The sequence below is a fragment of the Toxorhynchites rutilus genome, chromosome 3, assembly GCF_029784135.1.
Source record: "Toxorhynchites rutilus septentrionalis strain SRP chromosome 3, ASM2978413v1, whole genome shotgun sequence".
Classification (NCBI taxonomy): domain Eukaryota; kingdom Metazoa; phylum Arthropoda; class Insecta; order Diptera; family Culicidae; genus Toxorhynchites; species Toxorhynchites rutilus.
Window position 1 is genome coordinate 308,584,065 of NC_073746.1, and position 13,735 is coordinate 308,597,799.

General features: G+C 39.6%; 2 protein-coding genes across 2 annotated transcripts; one reads left to right on the top strand and one right to left on the bottom strand.

Moving 5' to 3' along the window:
* Positions 1-1,287: 1,287 nt before the first annotated feature.
* On the top strand, positions 1,288-3,421 carry LOC129775738 (poly(A) RNA polymerase, mitochondrial). The gene is made up of 2 exons (XM_055780805.1): positions 1,288-1,547; positions 1,604-3,421. The coding sequence occupies exons 1-2, from the start codon at positions 1,418-1,420 to the stop codon at positions 3,349-3,351; spliced, it is 1,878 nt and encodes a 625-aa protein (XP_055636780.1). The 5' UTR covers positions 1,288-1,417; the 3' UTR covers positions 3,352-3,421.
* Positions 3,422-8,588: 5,167 nt separating this feature from the next.
* On the bottom strand, positions 8,589-10,772 carry LOC129775740 (uncharacterized). Its single transcript, XM_055780807.1, has 2 exons — positions 10,492-10,772; positions 8,589-10,431 (listed from the first exon to the last, which is right to left on the bottom strand). The coding sequence occupies exon 2, from the start codon at positions 10,425-10,427 to the stop codon at positions 9,252-9,254; it is 1,176 nt and encodes a 391-aa protein (XP_055636782.1). The 5' UTR covers positions 10,428-10,431; positions 10,492-10,772; the 3' UTR covers positions 8,589-9,251.
* Positions 10,773-13,735: the final 2,963 nt, after the last annotated feature.

Genomic DNA, 13,735 nt, shown 5'->3' on the forward strand with positions numbered 1-13,735 from the left:
AAATCATAAAATCGCATTTTCGTAACAATAAAAAAAGACAAAACACTACGAACAACAAGGCAGCAACAATACAGATATCTCAGATATCTAGTGCCAGTGTGTACAATAAATCTGCTATCTATTGTATTTCGGCTCCGGTGACGCTAATACGAAAGTACCAATTTTGCTAAAAATAATGATCTGTAGTATGCAGTAATATGAAATAATAAAGTAATATGCAGCTGCTGACCCAAAAAAAATTATGAGGAAAAGTGCCCGAAAATAAAGGACTTCTACTATACATAAAAGCATTCAAGAATCCTGCGAAGTTCTGATTTTGCTAGCCGTCAGACTGCAGTGGATCAAATTCACAATTCATTGCCCAATCGATAAATATTGGAAAATTAATAAATTTTAAAAGAATGGCAATGTTACAAAGATTGTTGCAGAAGATGACGATTTGGTTATTTTTTCTTAAAAGCCGGCGGAAAATGACATATTATATATTATTACCCAGTACAATGTGCAATGCTGAAAACCTAGCAGTAAAGGCATAATTTATTGCTCCTCTTCTCATTCTTATTTCCATAGAATGCAGATGCTAGACAAGCCCACTTGATGCTTGCACAGGGCGCTAAAGAATGGCACAATGACAAAGCAACGGAAAGTCAACTCGAAATACACCAAATTAACTCTCTGAGCAAAGTAGAATAGAAATCTCGAAAAACATTATTTATACCCTTGTTTAGTGAATTGTGCCTCACCGCTACATTACTTGCTCGATATTGATGACACAGATGGTGGCGCTCAGATTACTCGCGCCAATAAACCAATGATGTGTCTATTTATTTCGAGTTTATTTTAAATTTGGAAGACGATCAGCTCGGAACAATCTACGAATGGGCATATTTAAATTTAGATGCAACTAGTTCATTATTTATGAAGACGATAGCAATGGAGATAGACGAAAATGAAAAAGAGACCGCTGCTTCCGGGAGGGGCATTGCGCAGGCTAAAAAATATTAATGCACGTTTTCTAAAAAAAGTGAGGTGAAAAAACACAGATTTGATTATGGTAATTCAGATCCGTCCCTCAATTGATTTCTGTATATGAAAATATTTGGTGAAATGCTGAATAGATTATGAATAAACAACAGAATGTACATGGCACAAAATAAAGTTCAATTTCTTTTTCCAATTATAACGCACTAAACGCACTGTTCTGATTCACCTTGTTTCACTTGCTCTTGACAAATATAGCACTGTAAACAGTTAACAAAAGTAGCAAAACACACAACAAACCAGATTGACAGATTCATGTAATCGATGTTATCATTTCTAATGCGGTTTTCGGAGTTTACTAACTTTTAAACAGTACTATTTTCATATCAGTCTAGGAATATATAGATTTCAAACCGACAAAATTGAATGTAAAATTATGTACCACGTATGTCGTTCAGGCGGACAAGTGCCGAAAAATTATATCTTTGAAAAGCTTGGGTGTTTATTCAGACGACCAATCATCCCTACTTTCGAGAAATATGTTTTATCTGTGCGATCAGTTAGTGGTAAGATCTAAGGCCTCTTTAATTCATTTTTTCGACTGAAATCCCCCTCTTCCTAGACAATGTTCCTCACACGTTCGAATCGATGTTGGAGAAGCGAAGGGCAGAAGCACGTCGAAGTATCCTCGTTCAGGTGAGCTCAGAACGATCATTCCCTGAGCTTGCAACGTATTGCTCACAGTTCGGTATGATAGAAAGTTCGTATCATTACCGAGTCGAAGGGACGGCTGCTACATTGGGAGAAGACGCCAGCGATTGCCATTACATTTTACTCGAGTTCAATGAACCGGAACAAGCTCAAGCAGCAATCAATTCGGCGGTTTTTAACGAGGAAAAACCTGGTGTACGGGCAAGGTCAAATTTTCTCTGGTTCAGGGCTGGTCCTAAACCAAGACTAAACACCAAGGAAGCAAAAGCGAAAACGGATAGAAAACCGAAGTTAAACGGCACTGAGGAGTCCAAAATAATCGCTGAACAGGAACTGAAAGAGCTACTAGTGTCGGCTGATAGTGTCGAAGATCAGATTAAAATTCTACACAAAGCTACTCATTTGAACGATCTCGGGAAAAGATTGCGATTCTTAGCCGTACGACAGGTGGAATCTGCCCTGCAGGGTATTTTTCCGGAAGCCTCAGCCTATCCGTTCGGATCGTCCGTGAATGGTCACGGTAAAATGGGCTGTGATCTAGATATCATACTGGAGCTCGATACACGACCAGATTCCAAGAGGAACAGAGATTCGCGGTTGGTTTTCCATACTAAGGCATCGAACTCTAACGAGAGGACGCAGGTACAACGCCAGCTGGAATCTATCGGAGACGTGTTGCAACTTTTCCTTCCCGGGGTCAATAGTGTCCGTCGGATACTGAAGGCTCGTGTTCCCATCATCAAATACCATCACGAGCATTTGGATTTGGAAATTGATCTGACAATGAACACCATGACGGGCGTTTACATGTCAGAGTTGTTATATCTTTTCGGACAAATTGACGATCGTGTTCAGCCGCTTACATTTTGCGTACGAAAGTGGGCCCAATCCGTCGGTCTAACCAATCACGCACCTGGTTATTGGATTACAAATTTTTCGCTTACGATGCTGGTGATATACTTCCTTCAGCAACTCAAGGACCCAATATTACCACCGATTAACAAACTCATCCAAAGTGCAACGAAAACGGATCTCAGAGTGACGGAAGATCAAATAAATTGCTCATTTCTCAGAGACGTTAGCAGATTGGATTTCACCACCAAAAATAGTTCTTCGCTTGAGGATTTGCTGGTCCAGTTTTATGAGTTTTACTCGAACTTTGATTTCAATCAACGAGCGATCAGCTTAAACATTGGGTGTTCAATACTGAAACCGGATCACAGTCCCATGTATATAGTGAATCCGCTGGAAACAGTTTTGAATGTGAGCAAGAACGTTAGCTTAGAAGAGATGGAACTCTTTCGCATTCAGGTGCGAAATGCCCTCTGGCTGCTGGATACGCACGATCGATCCACCACGAACAGTGGCGACGATTGGGGTGTGATGTGCTTGTTCGGAAACAAGGTCAAGAATCGCGTAACCCCGCAGATGTTTTTCACCAAACGAATGGTCAATGTGAAGGATATATTCGATGGGACGGAACTGAAGGGAGAAGCTCAGTATAAAAACCGATCTGTGCAGAATCAAGTCGAAAATATTCAGAAGACGTCTAGAGAGGAACTCGCTAAAATGGCCAAACACTCCAGGGATGAACTGAGCGGGACGATGTATTCTAACAGCAATGGGGTCAAATTAAAACGGAATGCAAAACGGCGGTGATAGGGTGCTTGAAAGGGAAGATTGAATTGTCTATCCGACTAGAATTAATTGAAAATAAAAAACTACAAAACATGATTTGGTTCATAGTTTCATTGTTTCGCATTTCCAAAATTCATTGTTGTGTCCACTTTGGATACAGCGTGTGCAAACGCTTGACGATAAACGTCATCAAAAGATGTAAAGCTTGAAGGTGACTTCTAAATAAACACCTGACTAGACCAAGCCCCGGGCAAGGGGATATGATCCGCGAGTCAAGATGTGCTACAAATTTAGCTGTCATTGCCAAACCTATCAAATTACTCGGCGAACTCAAGGCAAATCTATGGAACAAGGTGCGCCCATTCGCTAACTAAAAAAAGAATTGTTTTTTGAAAAAAAAATTTATGTGAAATGTAATGATCATGATGATCACAAGGGTCTGAATGATAATATAAAACGTAGAACCCTAGGTTGATCACTTGAAATGTAGTATTATATTATAATGTAAACCAACTTAAGAAATTGAAAGAATTTAAGTGAAATAAAAGGGTTTGAATGAATTCTGCATTATTTCAATAATTTCAGTTGTATTTAGCTGTTGCTCATAAAGTATCAGTATATTCCACAAAGTATATTCCACAAAGTATATTCAGTATATTCCACAAATTGTGCTCAATCGTCTTAATTTACTTTTGTGTATTTTTTAAATGGCTGCAGAAAACCACTTCACGTTTTGACCCACCTGGTAGTATGTTAAGTGCCTTGTTTTACACCAGCTTGAGAGTTTGGCAGTTCTCGCGAGTGACAGTGGTCGCAAATTGCATTTGCGACCCGGACATGTTTGACGCTGTCAAATCCTATGTGCTAGTATACGGATGCCCTCAGGCTGGACTAGACAGTCAGAATGTTCTCGACCAGAGAGATAACCAGTCGTGTGTTTCTCAGTTTACTCTGTGCCCGAATCTTATTCATAAGTTCGTTGACCAGGGCCAGAGTTCAATGAACTCTTTTTCAAAGCTAGTCCAAACCTTGTACATTTTAATTGTCACTCACCACGACTCAAATTGAAAGAAACTTAAAATCAAATAGCAGTCTTATATGTATATCAGAGAACACAATTTATTATTCAACATAATTGTCTTCAACAGCGATACAGCGATTATAGCGATCTTGCAACTTTTCGATACCATTTTTATAGTACTCTTTCGGTTTTTCCTCAAAATAGACCTCAGTTTCGGTAATCACTTCATCATCGGTCTTAAATTTCTTGCCAGCGAGCATTCTCTTCAGGTCTGCGAACACAAAATAGTCGCTGGGGCCAGATCTTGAGAATACGGTGGATGCGGAAACAATTCCCCAATTCATACAATTTCCACACGTAGGGGAGATGGGGGTAAGACGGACATGTTAAGGAAAACTTCACTTGTATCTTTGGAAACTAATGTTTTCAAAAATTTAAAAGCAGTTTCTTACAGTTCAATATATTGGTTTTCGAAATAACTGGCCAAATGTTTCATAAAAATGTGTTTTTCCATGTTTTTAACTGAAATTAAAACAATCCGAAAAGTAGAGCATTTTTATCGGTGCGGGTATAATGGACATGTAGTGGGGGGAATGTGGACAGGTCCATTATATACGAAGCGTAGAGGTTTATCGCTCGCGAGAGGAATAATTTCACTCTCACTCTCTCAGAGTTTACGCGTCCAGTAACTGAAATAGAACAGAAAGAGAAAGCAATATAAAAAAGAGTTCAATATTCTCCCCATCATGCATTGGATGTGATTATGGATGTGACTGTCCATTTCAACCCCTCCAGTGCAATTATTTCAATAATTTAAATTTACCACTTACGAATGAATTTACTTTTCCGTACATACCTAATATCGCTTCTCTGTCAACTCACAAACCGAAAGATAACCATCAACGAATTGAATGTTGATATGAAACCACTCAAAATGCTTAATATCGAAGCCGCAAAAGTTACATCCACACGCGGAATCATGTTCGATTTTCGGTTTTTGTTTTTCTATTTCACTTTTGATCAGTATTAATTGTCATAGGATGGTTTAAATATTATAGAATAGCATGAAGAAGGGTTTCCCATCAATAGAAATTTGAAATTCATAATGCAACTATACACATCAACCACCTGTCCATTATACCCCCACTGTCCGTCTTACTCGCGGCTCCCCTATCAATTGAAAGATGGTCCTTTGTGACAGTCAAGTAAATTTTTGCAAGTGGCGCCATCTATACGTCAACCTTATGCACTTTTTAGCCGAAATTTTACTTGTCGAATAGGCCTGGAACAGTGGTACCTAAGTACCTAAGTCATTCTTCCTGCTAGCGACCAGATCGCAGCACTTGCGGGACTTTCCAAATGGCCCTTCTCAATTCCGAGTATTTAGTTTAGTTTTCCAAATTTGCCTTTTTTTCAAGACTAGAGGCGAATGAACTGAGAAAGTTGAGGAGTTTGAGAAAGCCTCTACAATTCAAAACATCATCATCATTACACCTACAAATCAGAACACACTCCTGAATTTACAGAAGCTTTTCTAGCAAAAATTTATAAAAATGAATTCCCTTTCAATTACTTCGGATATTATTCTAGAATGCATCGAATTTTTTTATGACTCTTCAGTCGAAAGTTTCATCATCATTACACCTACAAATCAGAACACACTCATGAATTTACAGAAGCTTTTCTAGCAAAAATTTATAAAAATGAATTCCCTTTCAATTACTTCGGATATTATTCTAGAATGCATCGAATTTTTTTATGACTCTTCAGTCGAAAGTTTCTGGTTGATTCATTCTTGTTCTCACGAGATCGATACATGAGATATGTGTCCTTTAGGGTGCCAATGAAAATGGTCATCTCGAATTTCAAAAAGTTACCCCATTAAAAAATGTTCACCACCTCGAAAAAACACCCTATACAAATTATCAGCTCAATCGGACTTAAGGGAGAGTGGCGCAAAGCGCCAAGCTGTGCCTTACTTTTTGAGATAAAGCATAAAGCATAAAATAAACAATTCGTACAACGAGAATGATTTGCTAGTCCCAAGCGTCATTCTGTGTGTTCTTTGTGCAATTTGGTTGGTTCAGGTCAATCACGGAGGGCAACTACGAATTGTACAGTCTACCCAAGCTCAAGCTCAAAGCATAAAATAAACAATTCGTACGTTTGATTCAATCATACACAACCAATCTCCGCGTCCTATCTAATATTTCTCTTCTGATTTGCTTCTGCCCGTCAGTACATGCGCTACACTATGCTTGTTTCGCACATATTCTGAGAATGCATTCTGAGGCGAATTTTTTTTCGCACACTGAATGGTGTTAAAGTCAAAAGGTATCCGGATCCGTTGGTCCGTTTAACGCGAGCTATTGCATAAAAACGATCAGATTATGCAACCAGACACGAGTCGATAATATACCATCATGACAACGCGTGACCTCATGTTGGTGTTGATATTAAAAACTTTTTGGAAAATAATGGGTGGGAAATTCTGGTTCACCCACTTTATATCGCAGACCAATCCCCTTTCCGACTATCATTTGTTTCAATGGATGCAGAACGCATTGAGTGGGATACGCTTTAATCCAGAACAGGGTATCAAAAATTGGCTGGCTTCGATCTTGGCTTCAAAATATAAACGCTTCTTTTGCAACTTCGTCTGTGAATGACGGATCTCTATAGTAGCATGTCCGACAAAGCCTGAATCTATTGAAAACCTGAGAAGAGGATTCAAAGCCCCCAAGGAGGATGGTCGTAATAGCTGTCATCCATGGTTATTATGCAAAGAAAGAAAAGAATAGTCCCCTAGTTCATAAACTCCCTCCGTTGAAAAATATGTCGTCTATTCGAGGAATATCAAAGGAGTTTCTCGTCACTAACAATTTTTCCTTTCATGTTAATCGCAAGCAAACCACGCTATAGAGGCGACGCTTCTTGTTGAAAATATCATACTAACATTCCTTCCCTTCCCCTGGAGACTGTAGAGACGTAGCCAGCGTCGTTATTGACTATTTAAAGTACGCATCACCGAAACTTGCAGAATGAGAATGATTTGCTTATCCCAAACGAAATTCAATATGTTCTTTGCGCAAATTTGCTGGTTGTGGTCAATCACGGAGAGTAACTAAGAAGTATACAGTCTACCCAAGCTTAAGCTAAAAAGATAAACTTCTCGACGAAATCCGATGGGAAAAAGATGTGACCAGCGATGGCCAATACTTTGAATAATGTTATAACGTATTTTATTATTCAAATAAATGTGTTTTTCATGCAAAAAACCGAACGAATTAAGTTGCACATATTATAATGAAAAAGTTTTCATGGCTTACGTGTCCCGATTTAATTTCTGAACTATTTGGTCAACCTATGGGAACCTGATTGACCTCAGTGGTTCTATCGAAGACAGTGGTTCAGTGATTGAAATGATATGCCTCCACTGAATCATATCCAGCGGACTTAAAGATACCTGAGGTGTTGGCAGGAGCTAGAAAGGCATTTGGCTCGCATTTGGCTAGTCGAATTTTTCGACTAGAACGAATAATTTTTTATTTATGCTCGCTCCTTCCGTTCATCTTTTCGTTTTTTTTGTGCCTTTTTATTCATTTGCATCTCAAGGCCGGTTTACAGTTCCCGTGAACGTGAACTTGAACAGGTGGTGGAATAGGACAATCATTTCACGGTGAACTACATTGCGAACAAACAACTCAAAAAATAGTGGTGAATAGAATGATTTTGTTCACGTTCACGTTCATATTAAAAGTTCGACAGTGAACGTGAAGTAAATAAACATCGATCTTCAATAAAGTAATTCGGATAAAATATACAGTTGTTCACGAATCAACCCAAACCAACGAAGTTTTTTAACCCGCGCAGAGATCCGATTGATTGAAATTGCATCCATATCAAAATTTTCATTGAAAACTAGAGAATTGCTAAACATATCCTTTTACAGTTCACGGTGAAATAATTTTCAGAATGCCTTGGGACATTCGAACGTGAACATGAACGTGGAAATATTTTGACGTCTATATTCACCACTGTTTTCACGTTCACGTTCACCGAAGTCGGTGAACTATGGTGAGTTCATCAACATCTCGATTCCACGGTGGAAATTCAGAACTGTTGTGAACTATTGAATTAACTCATTTTTATCAATGTGAATTGTGTTTAAACATGTTTTTCAACTAGAAATTTTTTCTTCCTATCGTTTCAAGATGTTTTCCTCGCGTTTTATATATGGACTGATGAATTATTAACAAAAAAAAGTGTTTGTCCGCGTTCACGTTCACGGGAACTCTAAACATACCTTCATGAGGAATTCAAAAGGGAATAACGTTCCACTGTATCAGTGTGTGCCTGTGCCCTGAGATTTTTTTTTTTTGATTCAGTTATTATATTTTATAAGTGGGACTATTATGTTTGCAAGTAAGATTACCAAAACATTGTTATCGATTTCCTTCACACAAACAATAGAATAAGTTGAAATGTAAATACATTATAAATATAAGAATTTAATGAGATCATCAACGTTGTTACAATGTCCTTATATCTCCTCTTTTTCCTAATGAAAAAAAAAATCAACCTTCTAAATTCGAGTCGACCGCGAATAATCGGTTTCTATCTTATTAATCGTAGGGTTAAGGAGGAAAAAAAGTATGTATTTGTATAAAAATATATTTGAGTTTGACTTTCAAAAAAATAAAACAATTACAAAAAAAAAACTGGAAATGTGTTGAACTGAAATAAAAGAAAAGAGAATACAAGTAAAATCTCAAAATAATTCAGCATATGAAAATAAATATCTAACTGTCGTTTAAGTAAGTATAACTCTATCACGAAATAATGTGATAGTCAAAACCATTGCATTATATGCTGCTATTAATCACATTCCACTAAAATACTAATCATCTTCACATTCCATTTCCTGTTTCACGTGCTGTCCCATGCCAACCAATATCAAAGGGTCAGAATTGCCGCTGCCCTCACCTTGAACTCCGTCAGTCGCGTCCTCTGACAGTACTATATCAATCAGGGCTTCATCTCCATCGTTCTTATTTTCATTAGCCTCAAACCTCGTCGGGTTGTTTGTAGGCCAAATTCCAACAACCGTTTGCTTGTAACCGTGACATTTTTCCTCTAACAGACCAACCCGGCGGTCCAACATCTCGACTAAATCTTTAATTTGAGTAACAGTTTGACGGAGCGCCTGCACTTCGTCCTCGAATCCGAACCCATCAGCAACATGTTCTCGCTGGGCTGGTCCAGAAACCCTGATTCGCTTCCGATTCTCATTCTTGTTGACTTCCACGAAGTTCTGTTTCAGACTATCCGGGGGTTCACCATAGCAAAGATCCGCCTGTGCTTGGGTTGGTTGTAACAAAATCAATCGAGCCCACCCATGGAAAGCATCCTCCATCATAGGCGCAAGTTTGTCATGGTGAATTTTTCTCAAGCGCTCAACCAACGCTTGCAGCTTTTGCTCTTCTGCCATATCCTGTTCCGTCCGCTTCTCATTGCTGCTGACTTCAGTTTTGCCCTCAAAGAGCTTCAGTTTAACGGTCTCCCACTCTGCGCGGGATTGAATACGGATGGAATGGACGAATAGCCTCAAAGTGATAGTTTTACGGCCCCACTTTAGCAGCATATTGCCTTCCAGCTGTTCCGCCCTCCAAACCCTTTTTTGTATACGATCTTTGAAAGTAACATACAATGGAAGATCCTTTCTTGTGGGAACCTCCTTTTCACTCCAAAACGGTTCACCTGATCGAAACTCAACCGCACGTTTCATATATGGTCGCGCCAACTCATACAAATAATCCAGAAACTCTTCCAGTGTGTTACTTCTCACGGTCCAGGTTTTCACATTCGCCACACTGTACTGGCCTCGGTAGAATGACCTGAATACCATGAGTACGTTCTTATAAATCGCTTTCTCTGGACCAATCAAGGCACTTGTGAGCGGCGGTCCCGTCTCGATTGGTTCAAGTTCTACTGGAATTTCTTCAAGAATAGTCTCTTCTACTACTGTTTCCGCCTCTAGCATTGGCTTCTCAACGTAATCGTCAAGAGGATCCATCGTCCTGGAAGAAACAAAAAAAATCAGCATGTACTGGGAAAAAAACCTTGACGAACACGACTACCATACGAGTGCACGTCTGCACTGTTTATCTGTGAACAGTAAACAAGTATTGTCAGTCTAGCAGGAAAAAATAAATATTTGCGCCGAAACGGGAGAAATACTATCTGGAAAATTATCACGAAACGGGAGAAATACTATCTGGAAAATTATCACGATAAGCCAATGCAAATTTAGCGTGCAGTTTTGGAAGGAATCTGTAGAGTATAGATTTAATCGTAACAGAAAAACTGGAGATATTCTGAATTTCGTGCAGCAGAACGCTGTGTTTTGTTGTTTTCACCACAAAACGTCAAAATGCGATGCGCATTTTCCAATGACGCATGACTCGTGCCCTGTGGAAAGTAAGGTTGGTCATAAATAGCGGTTAGCGCGATTGTATAGTAAATCAACGTTTTTTGATGTGCTAGATTTCTACTCATGGTTTGAAAATCAGCATATTCTACCAATTAAGATCAATGGTTCATGTCCAAAAATGTCTATTGCCTTCTTGAGTTATGCTGATTAAGCACCAAACTAGTTTAAGTTCAATTGAACTCACTCTTTCGGTTGAGAGGCGAATAAATATTAAGAGTTTAAAGCCTCTATAGTTCAACAACGGACGAACTCTTTCGGTTTCAAGACTCCCAAAAAATGGTTGACAATCAGGATTATCCTCACCGTCAGTTTCCTACTGCTAAATAACTTTTTCATATAATCATCGTTCAATCTACAGGGGTACATAAACAATGCTGAGCTACGCGCGCCGCTCAACGAACGAGATTTTTTACCCGGAAAGCACGATGAGAAAATTCAAACTCCAGTGCAGCGCTGCGTATGTTTTCTGAAGACTGTTTTTTTTGTAAGCTTTCATTTGCATCCCGCAAGTAGCTAGAGAAACCACAGTCCACTGTGTCGGAGCTCCGCATCCACACAGCAAGGACAACTTACTGTTGAGGGTGCCCTAGTACCCATAGGCTCTGTTATCGACGAGTATTTATTAAACTTCGTCCGTCATTCATCTCTTGGCACGGATAGAATTACACCTTGTAATCGGCTCCTTGTTCATTCGAGCTTGCCACCAACAATTTGATTCACAATGATGTTACGTCTCCGGGTCGCACCGATGCTTGTCAAGTCCTGCTGACTGCGTCTAGTCCAACTGGTTCGCTCGCAGGGCTCCTCGTTTACGTGTTCTGAGCACTCGGTGTTCGAGAACATAAAGCGCTTGTGGGTCCTCTTCAAACATCGTCCCTGCTTCGAGCCCATTGAGGACAATCGGTTAAATCAGGGATTTGTACGTGATACACTTCGTACGAAGTCGGAGTTTGTTGTTCCTTAAGGATTTGTGGTGCCCATAGTAGACACGACTTTTGTTGACTATGCGTCTACGAACCACGAAGGATTCTATTACGATCAGCCCCTTCTGCTAGCATGTATTTAGTCGTAGACGTATTTTTCCCAAGCCCAATCAACATTGCTTCGTGTTTCAGTCGGATATACAAGTCCGCTACCGTCGCATGTGTTCTTTCGATTATGTCCTCATCATCGGCGAAGCACTGTTGAAAATCGTCTCCCGCATGTCTCAAACGATTCGACAGATCGCCTGAGATCCACATATTGCACCGCACATCGTTCATTGTTGCCTGAATCAGTCTTGTCAGATTTTGAGGAAAACAATTTTAATTCATGATTCTCCGAAGCTATCGTCTGTCGATTGTATCATATGCTACTTTGAAGTCGACGAAGATGTGTAGGGACCTAATAGTTGCGGCAATTTTGGAGGCTCTGCCGCAGTGGAAAAATCTGGTTCGTCGTCCAGCAACCGGGTATGAATTCCGGCTATTAGCGATAGACGGGAAACAGGATCTGGGATAGTATTTTGTAGGTACCATTCAGGATTGTGATTGCACGGTTGTTTTTTTACGATCCAGCTTGTCACCTTTAATATAGATGGGACAGATTACCACTTTTTCCCACTCCTCCTGTAGCTGTTCTGTGTCCCAGATCCTGACTATCATCCGGTGCATTAATTGCTTCAGTCTCACTGTACCTCGGTTGGAAAGATCCGTTAAGAGATCATTCTTACCAGCTGCTCTGTGGTTCTTTAGCTGATTAATGATCTCCTTAACTTCACCTATGGTATATTGTAACATATTGCGGATTGCACCTGAATCCTAGAGCTTTTCTTCTCCATTCACGTTGATGCCGTCCATGAGACGTGAATTCAGCTTTGTTAGTATCGTTTTTGAATGTTGAATGTTTGTTTGTTTTTGAATGTTTTGCATGAATGTATCGATACTTTTCGAAGGAAGAAAGCTCGCGGAAGTTGAACAGCAGGTACAGTTGTAACACAAACGGATGCAACAGCTTTGGAAGTGCCTAGCTCGAGCTCTTGGTGTGAAAAGCTTGTTAGATATTTGAAATCATTGCCGGCTTTTGTTCGTTGACTAAGCTTTTTAGAATTCATACGGCTTCTGAGAGCCTGTATATCCAAGTTGCTGAGAACAACTTCACAGACACATACGGCACAGTACGCGCATCCTGGCTTAATGTCGATTTGTTTCAACCATGATGAAAGCTCCGGATCCGAATCTCCGGTCATAATAGTAACTATCATCTGTAACAACGAGGGCACTCAACTGCTTGAACGCCAACTTTTTACAGTCAGTACTGCAGACGATTGAATTTTCTTAGTTTATGGAAACTTACGGTACATATTCACTCAATCCAACGCTGTCATTCTCATTTTTGCATAAAATATCCCCCGTTTTTTTAGCCATATCATTTAATGTCATAACGTCAGTTTGTTCAGGAAAGTTTATGACGAGCTGGACTCGTCATTTCCGTTCAAGGGGTTAAGAAAAGGAAACAAAGAGCATAAATTGTTAGATCTCCATACTTTCGGTTCCGTTGAGAGTCGGGGAAGAATGCCAGACAACTTTATGATCTTTCTTTCTCCTTACGCAAACACATCTGCCAAATATCAGCAAACTAACTTCCCTCGCAGGAAAAAACAATCAAGTACATAGAAGTAACCTAAAAAGAATTTAGCTGGTCAAAAACACAATTGAATTGTTTGTTTGGGAAACCTCTGAGGCGCCACTTTTATCAAAATTGACTTTTTGGTGGTTTTTGAGTTTTTGAGGATACCTAACATTGACTATCAAAATTTCAGAAAAAGTCAGTTCTACGAACCCCCTCCAATTGAGGTTTCAAATAGTCGTTTGTTTGAGGAACCCCATAAGTCCATGTTTCCAATTATTATT